The sequence below is a fragment of the Gymnoscopelus braueri genome (genome assembly GCF_963280865.1).
Source record: "Gymnoscopelus braueri genome assembly, chromosome: 12".
NCBI classification, from domain to species: Eukaryota; Metazoa; Chordata; class Actinopteri; order Myctophiformes; family Myctophidae; genus Gymnoscopelus; species Gymnoscopelus braueri.
In genome coordinates, this window is record NC_137614.1 from 11,147,937 (window position 1) to 11,166,803 (window position 18,867).

Sequence of the window (18,867 nt, forward strand, 5' to 3'; positions counted from 1 at the left end):
TTTATAGCAACAATAAACTTTTATTTCCCCCCAACAGACCATTACTTTTGGAATGATTTCATGAGAGAATCTTTAGGATGGCAAAAACAAAATGCAGAAAGAAAACAAAACAAGCATGATACTACTCAGCATCATCATCATTCAATTACAATCCCAGAATTCCCTGTTCTGTAGTTCATTAGAACGGGGCTATTATCAGCCGTTAAGACCTTCACCTGTTTAAAGTGCTTGAAAAATCACCTGAAGTCAAACGATGTACGTAAAAGTAAAAGTGTTAGAAGAAATGTCACTGCACTCCTTTCTTGTCTGTACTGTGTGTACAGCAGCAGTATTTTCTTTTCTTTCCTTTCTGACATTAAAGCAATGTTTTCATAACTCACATAACTAATTCGTACCACTGACATTTGACACAAAACATTAAAAAAACACCTTTTAGCAAAGGCACCAGTAGCAAACAAACAGCGGCAAACTACACTGAAAAGTGATCCTCTCATTCAGTCTTTCAAATCCCTTCCTTTTCACTGCCCTCACTATTATTAGTTGTGCGATGGTGTCACACCCAGAATATAGAAGATCTACAGGCTCACAATGTGTCGCACTGCAATGCGTTGCAAGCTTGTAGATCTGCTATTTTCGGCGTGGGACACCACGGCAAAAACGAAGTGTGAATCAGGCTTTACAGTATTCTGTACATTCATCGCCAGGTCTCATGCACAGGCTTGCGCAGCAAAAGAAAACATGAAAAAACGGAAAACAATCAGTCACTGTATTCTTTCATCTTCCTCTCTTCAATCCATAGTATTATCCATCTTCTATGATCTTCAAGTCATAATCCCTAGAAATAAATAAATGGGCAAAGTTATTGGTTCGGCTAATGACATTCATGGAAGTATTATACTCTTGAAGTAAAACAAGTGCTTGTTGACAGTGTTAGATCTGTATTACTTTAATCAAGTTTTATTGTCAGTCTAATACCAAAGCCAATATGTGTATTTTCTTTTGAGCCATATTACATCGAAGGGTAATAATGTTATGTTAGAATGCTGGAAGAACGGTCTTACCTATGAGGCATTCATTTAGCATCTCACATTATATCTTGCCCGTGGCGTTTTTTGATAGGTCGTCCTCCTCCCCTCTGCCCTCAAACAGGGTTCTCTTAGTGGTGATGTCCACATTTCTCAGGTCCTATGGACAGAAAGTATAGAAATTCAGACAATCTGTGCCATCTGAAAACCTAATAGTAAAAACTGACATTATACCTGTTTAGACATGGCCTCAACAGGTATGTTTGATTTAGTCATAGGCATAGCTAATGGAAATATATTTTAGGAATGGCAGTTGGCTCTCATGCATCTAAGGAGGCATGAGCTCGGCCCTGGCCTCCCTAGGTTGGCAGAGGGAGTGTAGTGCCCAGGATTACATAGACAATTGGCACTGGGTGTAAAAAATTGGGTTACAAAATCGTACGATAAAAATTTAAAATAAAAAAAGGAATGGCTGTTAACACATTGAGTGCCAGGTTTTTTTTTAAAACAGGGTACAGTCAGTGCCTGGATTTTTAACCATTTTTGAACCTTTTTCAAGTAGTCACAAAATATTTTCAGTGATCACCGTCCTCACGGTGATCCCCTCATTACACACATAGAGGTCTCGTACAATCGGGGGAAAAAAATAAAAAACATTCGGTAATCCGTTCCATAGTTGCAGCCAGTTGAAAATAGTCAAAAATAGTCAAAAATACATAGTAAAAAAAAAAAGTACACAGGAGCCGAGATACAGGCTTTTGAAGTCATAAGTTAACCAGGAAGTGGATTAAAGTCTAAATCTTCGAAAAATTTAAAAATTGTAATATTTGGATTATGAAAAACGGCCCGGACCGTTTTTGGCACTCAATGTGTTAAGTTCCAGCTGGGATATTTGCCTTGAGAACTGCTGATTGGCAATGAGAATATTCTCACCTGGAAAGGTATCAAACCTATTAATGGGTTTGATACCTTTCCAGGGTAATATCTGCTCATCATGGATTATGTCCAGTGGTAGACAACGTATAGGCCTACAGTATACTCAAGTAAATACTCAAGTATTCAAAAGTACAAATTACAAAAGTACATTTTAATATTGCTGTATTGAAATTTAGAACCTTTCCCAAAAAATATTCGGACATTTTCATAATCTGCAATTGTAGATCGGCTATGTTCACTACTATATTTGAAATAGGGCTTAAGTGGTTAATTTATAATATATTTTTTTAAATTTGAGTCCCAAGAGTCTCTTCCTGGACATGTGGAGTCAAAAGTACAATATTTCCAAAATGTACTTCAGTACAGTACTCAAGTAAATGTACTTTGTTATTGTCCACCACTGATTATTATGTCCACAAAGGAGCAGTCAGAACGAGGCTGACAGAGTACTACTACCACCTAGGTGTCAAATTCTACAATTACAATTTCCATGCTTTTTTCCCAGGCATGCATACTGGAATCCTGAATCCTTCACCACATGAATCCAATACCACTTCATTTATAGAGCACATTTAAAAACAACAGAGATGACCAAAGTGCTTTCATGTCAAAGAGACACAAATAAGCAGGAATGCAATAAAACCAGAGAAAATCACAAATAAGAAACATAAAAACACAAATAAACTCATAAAACTCATGAAATCAAGGGGGGGGGGGGCAGCTTAGCATGGAGGGTGTGCTCATTCCAGAGCTTGGGGGGGGGGGGGGCAGCCACAGGGAAACTAGCAGCAGCTTGCTTGCTGATCTCTATGACCTCGAGGGGACATATGAGTTAAGGAGGTCAGAAATATAGGATGGATGAATCCTAGCATCCCAATAGGCAATTGGTGCATAATAACTGTACAGTCCCGTGTTTCCAGAAGTTGGAAAACAAATATGCCTACAGTTATTCTGGTATATGCCATAGCAGGCAGGCGAACATTTGGAGAAAGTAGGCAAACATTCTGCAGAAATGGCAGATCTACAAGTTCATAGAGTGTCACACAACGCAATGCGTTGTGAGCTTGTAGATCTGCTATTTTCATGGCGAGGGGCTTGGTGTAGAGCAGCGGTATTCAAAGTTTTTCCAGACCAAGGACCGCTTAGCTGAGAGACGGATGAAGCAGGGACCCCCCACTACATATTGTATAAAATTGTGTTGCAGATTTAACTTTTTATTGATTTCATAGTCTTGTTTGACAGCGCTACCATCAGTGTCGTGTAAATTAATCTTGTTTGTTTACACATTATGCGCTGTGATGTATTGTGACCTTGAGTGTGAGCTTATAGATCGGCTATTTTAGGCGAATGTTCCCCCCGGAATAGGGATGCTAGGCTTAATGTAACAAAACAAAACAAAAAAGTTCCTATCACACAAAGGTTTGGTGGCTCCCCTGTAGTAACTCTGAGGAACCCCTAGGGGTCCCGGGCCCCCTGTTGAAGACCCGTGGTATGGAGGAAAGGATCAAGTATAGAGCCCTGGGGGACTCCAGCCAGTATAATGGAGGGTTTTAAGTGGTTAAAGTAAAAGTTGCATGGTGAATAAAGTGTGAGCAGAAAGCCAACTGACCGTGGGATTTGGGGTGGTGCCTGATTGGTTGGTCTTGTTGAGCCAGAGGTTGATCCGGTCCGACATTCCTGATGCGAAGCCGCGCATTTCCTGATGACATCACAGATGAGGAATAATCTGAATCCACACGCCATTGTCATACCACACCATGTATGCATCCATGATGGATCACGTACTGTACACCTGGTTTTAAAAAATTGTGTGTGGGTGCCCTTGTGCGTGTGTGTAAAATGAGCGAACCTCAACTAGGGATATGCTGTAATTCTGGATTTTTTAGGAGTTAGCGTTAGCGATATTGCTAGACTATAATGTAGTGTGGGTGGACACTGATAAAGAGCTGTAAACTCAGTGTAGATACTGTACCTGTCTGGAGATCCCAGGTCTTGCGGAGCCTCCAGCCTGCTGGTCCTTCTCAAACAAGCCTCTCTTCCTGGACACTTCATCCATGAGGAACAGAGTCCTCTGGGTCACGTCTGGGGAACGTATCCCTGTCACATCAGACTTCTGCACGCACACAAATTACAAATAATTACATTGTACAAATCACAAAACCTGACAGCATTAGAAGAAAGATGCGTTTATGCGTGAAAAATATAAGATACTGGGTCGGTATTTGCAATTTTGTAGGATTGCCAGAATCTGCGTTGTTTACATTCGTTGAATCGCTTGTGTGCTAAAAGAGTTGCTTTGAGAGCTGCCTGTTTCACTGTGAATTTGTGTGAAACGTAACTCAATGGGGAGACTATTCTGGATGAATCAACGGAGCAGCTACTGAACATTATCTCGCCAACCCTACAACATAAACAGCATAGGAGTAAGATTACAAGAACTCATTGTTGCTCTTATAGAAGTGTCTCGTGTCGTTGGCGCGCTGCATTTCTGCCTTTCTTTATTCATTCATTTATTTGGTTGGGACAGTGCACATTGATGAGCACAAGTACAGGTGTAATACATACGCATGAGCAAGTGTAAATATGCCGGATTCAGCTAAAGCTACTTTCCACCTGTAGTCCTCCAAAAAACAAGAAACAATACAGCATAAGTTAACAACAACACTCAAGGTGCATCTACAATCAACAATAGGCATTCAGCTGTATATTAAAAACTAATTTAGAGTGGGCCTAGTCTATGAAATATATACTATACGTGATCGCATGTCAGGTTATCTTTCAACCACTGTTTTAATTGTCCTTTGAAGGCTGAGGGGCTCTCCGTTAGGGTAACTGAGAGACGGCTCCAGTCCGAACAACCTTTGATGGACATTTTGTCCAAAGGTTTATGCTTCAGGCTTCCTACGAATAACTCCCCTTAGGGGAGGGGGAGCCAGTCCATGCAGGTATTTGTAGATAAAACAGGCCCTTTTGAAAGTTCAAAACATTTTAAAAACTCAAGTGATGACAAAGTCTGACCTGTGATGCGTGGGCCAGTCTCTCCATCATCTCCTGGATGGACTTGGAGGACATCCTCTGTCTGGAGCTGGAATGGACAGATGGTAGAAGTGGAAAAAGTACTCAAATTCTTTACTTAAACTTAACTTTACGTAAAAGTATCAATACTGCAATGTAGTCCGGAATTAAAAATGTACTTGAGTAAAAGTACAAAATTGTTGGTATCAAAATTTACTTCAAGTACCAAAAGTAAAAAGTACTCATTATACAGAATGTCCCATTTCACAAGTTTTAAAATGTATAAAAATCTTTTGAAAATAGCAGATCTACAAGCTCACAATGCATCGCATCGCGACGCATTGTGAGCTTGCATTGTGACGCAGATGGCGATGCCTGCCATGACAAAGCAGCCAGTGTCTTATCTAGAGTAATTATGTATATTTTGTAATGTAAGAGATGCGGAGAAGGACGGTACATTTAAACTCACTTCCTCTGGAAAGGAGATGTTTTGTCTTCATCTGGACTTTGCTCCTGGTGAGAATAGTTGATTAACATCTCAGTCACTGTAAAACATCTATGTAATTTAGATGCACTTTAGAAGTCATGTGCATAGGTGCACACAACTTGTTAGAATATGGGGCTGAGAAGAAAACATGTTTTAAATATAACCTATTTATTTGTCCATAATAACTTACAGGTAATGGTACATTTAATTTCAGGCAAGAATACACAGTAATATACTTTATAGTTATATCTTACTGTGTTGGATTCAAACTTCTTAGAGGCCAGCCGGACACTCATGCTAAAATAGAAATAAACACAGGGCTATGAATGCAGAGACAGAGAGATAGAGGGAGAGAGAGGGGGAGAGAGAGAGGTGGAGGAACAGAACCCCCTAGAAATGAAGAGTTTATCTTACCTCCTCTGCAGTGGCGTTTTCTCCTCTTCCTTCTTTTGCAGCATCTGTAGATGTTCAAAGTTCTGTAAGTATGTGTTAGCAGCAGACATCGCTGTCTTCTGAATGTTAACAACTAATGCTCATCCCTGCTCACAGCACAGTAACAAAGCAGTCAGTCAGTCATGTCAGTGGAAATGTTGGTAAACACTGGGAACAGATATATCAACTCTCATGAACTTGGAGCTGGGATGACACAGGCAAATGACCCTCATAATCTGACGTCATTTTGAGTTGATAGTCAAATAGGCAGAGGTGAGTGTCGACATCCTTCATGTGTGTGTGTGTGTGTGTGTGTGTGTGTGTGTGCGCGTGTGTGTGTGTGTGTGTGTGTGTGTGTGTGTGTGTGTGCATACAGTGTGTGTTTGTGTGTGTGTGTGTGTGTGTACCCTGAAAGAAGCCGTCCTGGAGCTCTGTTTGATGAAGGCAGGCCTGGTCGTCTGTTCTATGTTGACTGAGCCATTGGAGGGAGAGCCAGTCGCATTGGTCTAGGGTACAGAAAACCTTATTTCAACACTTATACCTATTTAAAACCTTTATACAGTACTTAGCTGACCAGGGTCCCCCAGGGCTTTTTCCCCTCAATCCATACCATATCTCTTAGGCAAAAATAGCCATCGGAACGCGTTGTAAGCTTGTAGATCGTTTATTTTCGTTCAATGTTCACCCCAGAATAAGGAAGCTAGAGTTAAAGTGGTTGAACTATTCAACATTCAGCATCTTGCAGTCTCTCCTGGTGATTATTATGTCACCACTAGGTGGCACTATTTCATTATTTCACTGTCTTTCAGGCACTGAGTGATAATTATACCAAAGTCCACCAGGAGGACATGACATGCAAAACACAGAGGTGTGTTAGTGGGCAGTGACAATGATGTCATCTGTGAAGTTGGCTGCTGGACTAAGTTCAGTGTGTGCATGTACGTGCGCGCGCGTTTGCGTGTGTGTGTGTGTGTGTGTGTGTGTGTGTGTGTGTGCTTGTGTGTGCAGTGGTGGAAAGTAAACTAAGTACATTTACTCAAGTACTGTATTTCCAGTTTTCAATACTTTTACTTCTACTCCACTACATCTCAGAGGAAAATATTTGACTTTTTGCTCCACTACAATTCTTTTAAACTTTATATACTATACTACTACTTTGAAGTAACTAGTAACTCAAACGTAAATTAACCAGCCCTCTATGTACTTTACAAGCTCTACAAGCTCACAACGCTTTGCAAATAGATCTGCTATTTTCAAAAGATTTTGATGCATATTGAACTTGTGAAATGGGACATTCTGCATAATGAGTATTTACTTTTGGTACTTTAAGTACATTTTGATGCCAATACTTTTGTACTTTTACTCAAGTAAATTTAGAATACCGAACGTGTACTTCAGACAGATACTACTGAAAAATGTGAGTACTTCTTCCATCACTGTGTGTGTGCGAACTGTGCGTGCGTGCGTGCGCGTGTGTGTGTGCGTGCGTGCGTGTGTGGCACAGTACCTCCTGAGTATGGCCATTGTGCACAGGGCTCTGGGCGCCTCTAGGAGAAGGGCTTTGGCAGGGAGAGGGCCAGTGTTCTCTGGGAGACAGAGAGGCTGTTGGAGAACAGGGGCTCATGGGAGTGGTGCGCCCACTCCTCTCACTGGAAGAGAGACTCTTGTCCAGGGAGATGGAGACAGAGCTAAAGGGCAAGAAACATTTTGTATCCATTAGAAATGTTAACCACTTAAACGCTATTACTGTAGTTGACCATTATGGACCACAATGGATACAAGGCCCCTGGGGCTTTTCGTGTTATACTTTTAGCATAACCTTTGACTGTACTGTCAACAGTGGTGGAAAAAGTACTCAGATGTTTTACTCAAGTGAAAGTATCAATACTGCAATGTAGAAGTATTCTGTTACCAGTAAAAGTCTGGAATTCAAAATCTACTTGAGTAAAAGTACAAAAGTATTGGTGTGAAAATGTGCTTAAAATACCAAAAGTAAAAGTACGAAAATGTTTGAAAATAGCAGATCTACAAGTTCACAACGCGTCACATCGCGACGCGTTGTGAGCTTGTAGATCTGCTATTTTCAAATAGCCTAGGTTTAAAATAGGGCTAAAGTGGTTAATGTATGTTTTATAATGTAATCATTTATATCTGCAAAGTAACTAGTAACTAAAGTTCTCAAATAATTATAGTGGAGTAAAAGTATATTTTCCTCTGAGATGTAGTGGAGTAGAAGTAAAAGTATAGACAATTGGAAATACTCCAGTAAAGTAAAAGTTCCTCAAAATTGTACTTAAGTACAGTACTTGAGTAAATGTACTTAGTTACTTTACACCACTGACTGTCAATCAATCAATCAATCAATCAAACCAGAGTCAACTAAGTATATGGTATATAGCTCAAAGTGAGCTTGTAGATCTGCTATTGCCGATGTTTGCCCCCAGATTAGGATAGGGACGCTAATGTAACCACAGAAGGCAAACGGGTCCATCCAACAAAGTGTGAGAGCAGAGTGGTAAGCAGTGAAGCACGGCAGTATTTAGCCATTACACATCCTAAATATTACTAAATGTATTAGTCTGCATGTAACGCATTTTGGTAGATTCAACACGTCTCTTTTTATTCAAGGATACAAAAGCAAATTCTCTTTGAGCGACAAAAGGTCACAAAGAGACTCACAAACAAGAGTGGACACTGACATTTGGATGCTTCGGACTGTGGGACTGATAATGATGCCAAACTGGCAGACATGCCAAAGACCACACCAGCAAACTGTTGAACCACAAATGCACCATGAATTCCATCCAGATGACACTAAATTAATTCAGGTTTTTCTCACCTGACAAACTTATTGGATCGTGTAGATGGCGGCTTGGGATCTGGGTCTTTGCCCAGTGAGTCTCTTTTTCCCTGCTGGAAAAGACAGAAATATACATATAAATATACAGTATAACTACAGGCCAATGCTAGTGCCAAACAAGGTATAGTATAGACATGGGGCACACCTTTTATTACATAACCCAACATGGATAGCCTACGGAGTCATTTGCAACTATAATGAATTGCTGTGTTTAAAGTAAGTGTAATAAAAGATAAGGTGGAAAAACATGACCTTATGCCCACAGTTTCCATGTTTTATTGTCTATTTGCATAGATGTTTAGATTATCTGAAGAACTTTGTAAGCCTTTCATAAAGAAGTATCATGTAGAGTCATATTCAGTAACATAACAGGATGTACCGTACAGTATATATTGACCACTATTGTAGGCTAAACCTGTGTACTTTCGCTATTCGATAACAGCTGATCTACAAGCTCACAATGCATTGCATCGTGATGCGTTGTGAGCTTGTAGAGCTTGTAGGATCTACTATTTTTGAAAGATTTGGAAAAATCTTGAGAAATGTAGAATCATTTGAAAATAATATCTTAACAACACAAATCTTCTCTTATGGCGGTCCCTGGCCCAAAATCTTTTCAGATGGGGTCCGTGGCAAAATACATGTCAATTTCGGGGGATCCTTGACGTGAAACAGTTTGAGATCCACTGGGCTAAACAAAGGACTTTCTGTGCGTGTGTCTAATTGTCTGAGCATTTGTTTGTGTTCATAAGACCATGTCTATGTGATGATACGTTTGGGCAAATATCCCCAGGAGGTATGTGACTGTGTGGGAATATATAGGTCAATAGTTGGTGCTCCAGGGAAAGTGAAAATGTCAGTGTTGGCGGTAATTTGGATTTTAGGAAATGATTAACGCCATTCTCAGTCTGCGTGGGGTAACTGTACAACCACACCGTGGGGTGGAATTTTTGGCAGTCCTCCGTCATCATGACCAAGTAAACAATTAACCACTTGAGCTTGACACCGCCGCACGTAGAAAATAGCCAAGCTACAAGCTCACAATGCGCCGCGGTACGACACCTTGTGAGCTTGTAGATCAGCTATTTTCAGCACATGACACCGTAGTACGAGTATACATTTGATATAACATCACCCTACAGTACTTTCTTTTAAATGTTCACCTATAGTGACATGCTCAAAATAGAGGTGCCAAGGTTAATGTTAATAGCTTGGATTCAAGTGAGAATTTCATAATTTGTCGCTGACAGTTAATCTTAGGGACATTCACATTTCCGTTCATGCTTTGGCTGAAGGTAAGGCTATTGACCAATAGTGAATTCATCAGCAAACACGTTTCGGACACTACTCGGGTCGCTGGGGATATTTCACTTTAAAATAAAATAAACATTACAAAAATATATAAAAAACAAATGAAAAAAGTTATGGAAACATCACGGCACGCATTAGAATGTCCTCCTAATCTCCATGAGTTTTTTCATTTATTTTTTATATATAAATGTAATTTTATTTGAAAGTGAAATGTCCCATCATTGCTGTCGCACAATTAAAACGTCCCCGAGAAACATGAGCAGTTTTATTTCAGCACAATGCATGATGGTATGTAGGGTTTGTGATCGTTACCATCAGTTGTAACCTACTTTTCGCGATACATTGTGGGATAAGATAAGGGTGAAATAGTTATCACTATATATTCGGACACCACTACAAAATGCCGTCATCACTGTATAGTGCACGATTGTGAGAAGGGAGTGATTTTGGACACAGCCAAAGCGAATATCTCCCTACTCTGCAGAGCCATTGAGATGCCATTTACAACGAAAATAATCCAATACCCCCATCCCACCTGTCTGTTGACGATGGTTGAAGGGGTGATACTGGAGGTGATGTTGGTGGTACTGGTGGTAGTGTTGATGGTACTGGTGGTGGAGTTGATGGTACTGGTGGTAGTGTTGATGGTACTGGTGGTGGAGTTGGTGGGACTGGCGGTGGTGCTGATGGTCCTGGAGATGGTGCTGGTGGGACTGGGGGCGGCTGGTGTCTGGGCATGTGTAGGTTTGGGCGGCACGTGAGGTGGAGGCGCACGCTTCCCTTCCTCTTTGTCGATGTGGCCCAGTGACTCCACCCTAGCTGCTCCTCCTCCTCCTACTCCGTTCTCCTCCACCTCTTCCTCATCCTCTTCCTTCTGACTCCTCAGACTCTCCATGCGCCTCAGCCTTCGCTTCTCGTCACGCTTGCGCAGAATCTCTATGAAGTCCAGCTGTGTCTGCTCCTCGCTGAACACGCACACACGTATATGCACACAAGTACGCACGGACACACACGCACGCACGCGCGCTCGCACACACACACACACACACACACACACACACACACACACACACACACACACACACACACACACACACACACACACACACACACACACACACACACACACACACACACGTTTGTATTGATATATTTGTGAGGACATAAACATTTTAGGCAGTTTTATAAATGTATTTTTAACCCTAACCATGAAGCCTGAGTTATCCTTAAAGGCACGGGTGTCAGGCATGACCATAAAACATAAAACAACCATTTCTCTGGTGAGGGCCAGGAAAATGATCCTCCTCGCAGATGTCTATTTCTCAAATGTTACCATACGTGTGTGGGAAGTATGGTAATATAAGTACACATTCACACAGTGATGCACAGCTTGCACACTCAACATGACCTGTAAGTGACACTGGCCCTAAAGAGAGAAGAAGGGACCTGCCCTTCCAGCATTTTGATCAGGTTTCTGCAATGAAAGGCTTCACAGTTTCTCTCTCCAGGTTAATCTTTGAAGAGTGTTTCTGCCTGCTCTAGGGACTCTAGGGCCACTGATGTTTTTGACAGCTTTTCACTTTTCATCTTTTTTTTTGTTGCATAGTATCAGGTTCTCCAATGTGCAGGCAATGGTAGGCTATTGAACTGACATAGTCCCACGGGGCACTGGAACCCCCGTTGCTACAATTAAAAGTGAAGTGAAAGAGAGGGATATGCTGAAAAGGAGTGGGCGAGAGAGAAAGACACACACACACACACACACACACACACACACACACACACACACACACACACACACACACACACACACACACACACACACACACACACACACACACACACACACACACACACACATAGAGAGACAGAGAGAGAGATATAAAGCACACCCTATGTCCCTCAACTGAGGGACAGCGAGTGGACAGAAGAGCCGAGCACATCTGGCTAACAAACTCACTAACTGCTGCGTATCACTGTAATCATTGTCTCATTGTTTGTTATTCACTTGTTTTCATTATTACTATATCACTTGTTATTCACGTATGTTATTCCCTTGTGGTCTCTGTATACGTACTGTAATGCTGTGACTTGTTTTATGTTATATGTATGTTTTGGCCATTAAAGCATTTTGAATTGAATTGAGATAGACAGAGAGATATAGACAGAGAGATGTAGACAGAGATAAAGAAAGAGAAAGAGCGGGAGTAGACAAGCCGGGTCACAAACCATGCCGTTGCTGCTCAGAGGATTGTAAGATCATGTTTTGGTAGAACTTGTTTTTGGTGTGAATTGACAAACCTGCTGACTCCCTGGCCCGTGGCTCTGTCACTACAAGCGCGCTCTGTCCCACGGCGGGTGCTGCTGTCATTGTTGGCGGTAAGCGTTTCTCTGGGGGCGGGCGTGTCTCTGGGGGTGGGCGTGTCTCTGGGGGTGGGGTGCGCGCTGTCAGGTGAGAGGTCATCGTCGGGGTCAGCGGTGCTACTGGAGCCCCTCACCCTTCTCCGCCTCTCCCTCTCCACCTCCTCCTCATCCTCCACGGTCCACTGGCGTGCTAGGCTGTCAGGATACACACACACACACACACACACGCACGCACGCACGCACGCACGCACGCACGCACGCACGCACGCACGCACGCACGCACGCACGCACACACACCACTTATCTATCAGCTACAGTGTATCTCTAATGGCAGAGGTTCAAATTGTTACATCTTATGTGTACACAAGAGTAAAATTATTTGGTTTTTGGTTCCTCAACATTGTAGCATTAAGAAAGAATCACAGAAGCGTCCTGGGTTGTTTTGCAACCACAGGGCCGCCAGATCAGAGGAAGTTAATATCGCTAGCAGGCAAAGTACATGAGTGCATTAATGACCACTGACGGACAATCTACGTACTGAAAAGATACACTTCTGTAAGTTATTGTGGGACTTTGTGTGAACTGTTTGTCCCTGCATAGTGATATAATGTAATGTCTCTTCCCTTGACAAGCTTTTTTTTAAAAAGAATCATAACAAAAATAGTGTGTAGGCCTACATTAGTGGCACAATTTGAGGTGCTTTTAATGTGCTGTGTGAATGGTTCCTACTTCTAAATAATGATTGAGTATTATCCTCATTATAAAGGTGATTGATCAGACACAGCTGTTCATGACATTCACATTCATATACTTATGGACCAATCATGGATATCACAAAGATATAAAGCATGAAAATCCAATTGAACAAATTTAGGGTAGGCCTACTATGTACAATCTGAATATTGAATATAGAAACCTCTCCACATTTTAACGTTTTAGGTTTTGTTGTAAAGTAATGCCCTACTTCAGCATACAAGAGTGGGTGCACAAAAGTAGTGAACATGGCTCAATAAAAAGGAATGGTTTTCACCTGACAGCAATGATATATAAATATGCTGAGCTCAGACACATCACAGACATTTTTGGATTATAGATCATAACGCACTGCTAATCCTGCCAGTATTAACGGTTACCCAGCCAGAACCTGCTTGACTCGTTCATCATCTTTTATGAGGTAATATCTGTACGGTAGAGGCTACAGTCTGAGTCTGCAGCACGTGTGTGGAAATATGTTAAATGTCACAGTGACCAGTGGTGGAAAAAGTACTCACATTTTTCACTTAAGTAAAGTATCAATACCACAATCTAGAAATACTCAGTTACAAGTAAAAGTCCGGTATTCAAAATATACTTAAAGTACCAAAGTAAAAGCACTCATTATGCAGAATGTCCCATTTCAAAAGTTTTCAAATGTATAGAATGTATTTGTATAAAAAACAAGCTCACAATACGTCCCATGCATTGTGAGCTTGTAGATCTGCTATTTTCAAATGGCCGAAATATTTGAAGTCCTTAGTGTGTATTTTGTAATAATATTAAAACTCTACAAAGTAAATAGTAATTAAAGTTTTCAAATAATTGTAGTGGAGTAAAAAGTACAACATTTGCCTCTGAGATGTAGTGGAGTAGAAGTAAAAGTACTGAAATTTGGAAATACTCCAGTAAAGTAAAAAATACCTCAACATTTTTCTTAAGTACAGTACTTGAGTACATGTACTTAGTTACTTTCCACCACTGCAGTGAGTGGTATTACCCATGTACAGATGTACAGCAGCAGTATCCTGATCGTGTATTATTACACAGATATAACAACCCAGTTGTTAATGGCTGCCATGTGTGTGATGGTCAGCTTGATAAATTGACACATTGTTGCCAAGATGTCTCGTTTAGAAAAGTTTCTCTTTATTCAGCTACAGAAGCCTACGTTACAGAATTAGCATGACAAATGTGTATATTTGTTCTACAATGTATTATTCGTTTTAGGCTTTATGTGTGCAGCTTTCAGTTTCAGTTACGTTAGAATATATTATAGTGTCTGTCAATTGTCAAGAGATCCGAATAAAAATAAAACACGGACTTTAAAACCTTACCTGGACAAAGCCGACCAGTTTTTCCGAGCTGACATTTTTCGGTCTGTTTGTTATAAAAAATAAAAATAAAGTCCAACTGAACGACAAGTGGAATCTTACTGGCAGCGACAGAGAGAGAGGGAGGGAGAGACAATATAAAAGTCAAGATGCACTTGAGTTCAGTTGAACACAATAAGGCGTGACGGACTGGCTGCTGCTCACTGGGAGGCAATCACAAGCAGTCCACCTTTACCCCGCTGGAGGTCACATGACCACAGAACTGTAGTAGGTTACCTGTGTGTTTGTAGGCAGCCTTGGATCACAAGACGGTCATCGTATCGGTCATAATGATATTGGACTTTTTTTCTAAATAGAGTTTGCACTTTCTCCCTTTTTGGTCCGTACATCTACATAAACGTTCAGATGTCAAATATAAAGTGCTGACGCTGACCCCATGGCCGCGGATGTTACAATTATGTACGGGTCCTCAGAAGTACCCGTGTTTTCCGTATTGTTCAATAAAAATGATTTTAATCCGATTGGTGACCATTTTCTCATATAGTTATAATGTATCAGAGTGCAATACACCTCCCAACCGATAGGGTCACGCAGTTGAACGCATAAGGAGAAAATGGCCACCGATCGGATTAAAATGCTTTTTATTGAATAATACGGAAGATACGGGTATTTTTGAGGATCCGTACATAATTGTAACATCCGTGGCCATGGGGTAAGCACTTTATATTTTACATTTGAACGTTTATATAGATGTACGGACCAAAAAGGGGAAAAGTACAAACACTATTTTGAAAAAAGTCCAAGACTGTCATATAATAACAGTCTTGTATCAAGGCTAGCTCTGGTGTAAAGTAGCTAAGTACATTTACTCAAGTACTGTACTTAAGTACAATTTTTAGGTATATTTACTTTACTGGAGTATTTAAAAATGTGAATAATTTTACTTCTACTCCACTACATCACAAAGCCAAATATTGTAGCCTACTTTTATTCCACTATAATAATTATTTGAAAACTTTACTACTTACTTTGTAGATTTTTATTGTTATTACTAAATCACTTCAGACCTATATATATATTTGGCAATTAGAAAATTCGCCGATCTACAAGCTCACAACGCGTCGCTAGCAACGCGTTGTGAGCTTGTAGATCTGCTACTTTCAAAGGATTTTTATACATTTGAAAACTTGTGAAATGGAACCTTCTGCATAATGACTGAGTACTTTTACTTTTGGTACTTTAAGAAAATTTTGATGCCAACACTTTTGTACCTTTACTCAAGTAAATTTTGAATACCGAACTTGTACTTGTAACAGACTATTTCTACAATAGGGTATTGATACTGTTACTTAAGAAAATAATTTGAGTACTTCTTCCATCACTGCTTTTTGATAAGTGCCATATACTGTAACTACTAGTTATTATTATAGTATTAATTCAGATTTCATTACATTGTATGACATAATTTCTCATCTATATAGCCACTATGAACTACTCTGACGGCCTGGTGTATGCAGGTAAACAATGCATAGCTATCTCAGGTAGACTGATAGGACACAGATAGGACAGACATAGGCAACCTATATCGTCTCTGTCGGTTGGAAACCTCATATGTCCATATGTCCTCATATGTTACTTTTCAGGATTCAAATTCAAAAATATCAAAAGTAGCAGATCTACATGCTGAAAACATGTCACTTTGAGCCATGTTTCGAGCTTGTAGATCTGCTATTTTAAGCAGCGACATGCTTTCTGAAATTGCCTATTTCTAAAAATAGGGAACAATGGAGAGGCCTAGTGTGTGTTTTGGCCTGCATTTGTGGGACTGGCCAGTACAAGTTTCTTGACAGTCTGATTCATGTTATTTGCTCTGCTGTGCTGTGTCAGGCCACACCCGGCCTCCTTGGAACTACAGGTGTGTTGGACTCTGCCCTCTGCTTAGGCTCAATCCAACACCCTCCCATAAGGCTGTACTGTATGTTTCATGTTCCTTATATCAGGAGTTCTCAAACATTTTTGTGATCCCAAAATGATATGGGGACCTCCTCCCATGGGGTCTTTGAGGGGGTTCCAGGGGGGGTCCCCGGACCAGACAAAAATAGCCTTTGTGACACGTTGTGAGATTGGCTATTTTTGGCGAAGAATTTTGGTTCAGACTGAAAAAAGGAGTTCAAGTACAGAGCCAACTTAGGTACAGTTTTCTAAGTCCAGAGGGTTTAAGTTGGTTTAAGCTTCTGTCAAAAGCTGCGATCTAGGACTTATTTTACAGTTTTTCCTCAGTCACTTTGGCACATTTCTCAGATCACACTTAAAATTCTCAAAACTACTTGTTCAACTTCCACTTTATTTAGTCACTTGTGCACATCATTCTTTTTAAACAAATTGCACATGCTTTGGCATATTCATGGAAATTATTTACAGTTGCTTGCTGTTTCCTATATTACCAATTCCTTAAATGATGGTAAGTGGAAGACATCATATCCATTGTGATGTGGATGAGAATCTGTGTCTCGACAGAGAACTGCACTGTAATTTTCCCTTAACATAATTATTTACTTTGGAGTGATACACCTAGGATTTTGAGCAAGTTATGGACTTTAGCAGGTAATCCATTCTGCCCTATACAAAGCCAAAGTGCTGTAAGTACATCTTTGGACACATTATATTGACTTATTTGTCAAATAAGCCTGCATGATATTGTTGTCATTGGAATTATTGGATTGGATGCACCACCAACTTTGTTGTAGTTCAGACATCGTTGCAATTACCTCTTTCCATCGGTAGAGGGAGACAATGGACATAAAACTTACGGATTGTGGCTTTATGTTCTATGGAGGTGTACTGTAGTTTCCAAATACATGTCCTTCCCAGATATCTAAGGCAGAATGTCTGCATGGTATTGGGGACTAACTTGGACTGAATCGTAAGCGCCAGTGCTTACGAGTACGTGCATGTCTGTGGGTGTTACTGTTTGTCAAAGTAAAAAAAGGAGAGAGAAACATAGCTCATCTGAAATGCTCTGTTGTGGATGATGTTCCCAATGCAACAACTACTGTATGCTTTGTCATCCTTTATGGAGTGACACTTGTCCACCTGCTGCACACAAGGGGCTATTTGCATCCAACCAGATAACCAGATAAAGGAAGCACTTTTCACAGAGTGCTTTATGCACATGCAAAATACACCAGGATGCTATGAATAGCGTTGTAAAGCAACGCATGCAGGATGTTGGACTGGACAGCCTTGCAGCTGGCACCATTTTCAGCGTGTGAGTGGATCTGTCTAACACTCTCTGACGTTTGCACACTGTCAAGATCAATACCATAAAATTGTGTCATCGTTCTGTTGTTTATTGTCCATAGGTAGAATTACACTGTGGCCTGACCTACAGAGTATCACAACCCTAACCCTATCATAACCATATAAAATTTTGGCCGCGCGGCTTTGCCCAGGATAGGTGTCCCTTATATAAATCTCTGGGAGTTGGCAACCCTAACCTTGCCATACCTTAGCTTAGCTTAGCTGAACTGACACCACTGACCTCTCCACTGGACTACTGTAATTCCTTGTACTTGGGATTGACTCAGTCCAACCTGTCTTGTTTACAGATGGTTCAAAATGCAGCTGCTGTTAACTGGAACAAAGAAAATACTCCTGTTTTGGCTCAATTGCACTGTCTGGCTATCAGTGAAATACAGAATTGATTTTAAAATTGCACGTAGGAGTCAAGCTTTTAGACCTGTACTTTTCTCCTGGTGTACGTCACAAATGAACTCTCCCACTTATGAAGAATGATGAAGGATGACTCTTCTCAATGTTAGAGTCATTAGATCTTTTTTTCTTGCTATCTAGATCCTAAGTTTAGTTCAACTGGGCCTGCTCAGCATTGTTATACATGCCTCTGAGCATGCTAGGAATAGAATCATGCAGTGTACGCCTGGATGTTTCTTTACTCCTTTATTCAGGTTGTTCCTTTAATTTGTACCTGTCTGTATTCTATACTGCATTATGGATATCTTGATATTAAAGTGCATAGTAAATGTTGTCGCAGTTGGGTGGAAACCTCATATGTCCAAAACTGTTACTTTTCAGGAAATGGAAAAAAGAACCTGTGTTCCAATGGATCCAATGTAGTCATTATTTAGTCACTAGCTCTTGTTTTCATTAGTTAAATATTTATAAAACCCGCAGACAGAGTTAACCACTTTAACTTTCACTTCAAATGTTTTCAAATACTGTAGATCGACTATATTTGCTACTTTTGTGTGAACATTAATTCACGAAAAAACATAAAAAGTTGAAATATGGAGAAGGTTTCTGCCCGACAGCAACAATGTGTAATTTGAGTAC

At 40.6% G+C, this 18,867-nt stretch overlaps 1 protein-coding gene across 2 annotated transcripts; it reads right to left on the reverse strand.

Annotated features, from left to right (window-relative positions):
* lad1 (ladinin) lies at nucleotides 1-14,686 on the reverse strand. 2 transcript variants are annotated; one of them, XM_080444254.1, is made up of 14 exons: nucleotides 14,521-14,686; nucleotides 12,368-12,625; nucleotides 10,602-11,031; nucleotides 8,735-8,808; nucleotides 7,403-7,583; nucleotides 6,303-6,401; nucleotides 5,878-5,921; nucleotides 5,718-5,760; nucleotides 5,446-5,489; nucleotides 4,980-5,046; nucleotides 3,934-4,074; nucleotides 3,571-3,660; nucleotides 1,064-1,185; nucleotides 1-838 (listed from the first exon to the last, which is right to left on the reverse strand). In XM_080444254.1, exons 1-13 carry the CDS (start codon nucleotides 14,553-14,555, stop codon nucleotides 1,090-1,092), a joined length of 1,602 nt encoding a protein of 533 aa, XP_080300380.1. In that variant the 5' UTR covers nucleotides 14,556-14,686; the 3' UTR covers nucleotides 1-838; nucleotides 1,064-1,089. The 2 variants fall into 2 exon arrangements, with proteins under 2 accessions (XP_080300380.1, XP_080300379.1); XM_080444253.1 differs by having other exon boundaries at nucleotides 1-835; nucleotides 1,062-1,185.
* Between the last annotated feature and the right edge of the window lie 4,181 nt (nucleotides 14,687-18,867).

Excerpts from the sequence above, each read along its gene's own strand:
- lad1 (XM_080444254.1), bottom strand. The coding sequence starts at position 14,555 with ATGTCAGCTCGGAAAAACTGGTCGGCTTTGTCCAG. Across the intron at positions 5,490-5,717 it reads AGAAGTTTGAATCCAACACA|GAGCAAAGTCCAGATGAAGA; the intron begins GTAAGATATAAC and ends TATTCTCACCAG. Across the intron at positions 3,661-3,933 it reads GACCTGGGATCTCCAGACAG|GAAATGCGCGGCTTCGCATC; the intron begins GTACAGTATCTA and ends TGATGTCATCAG.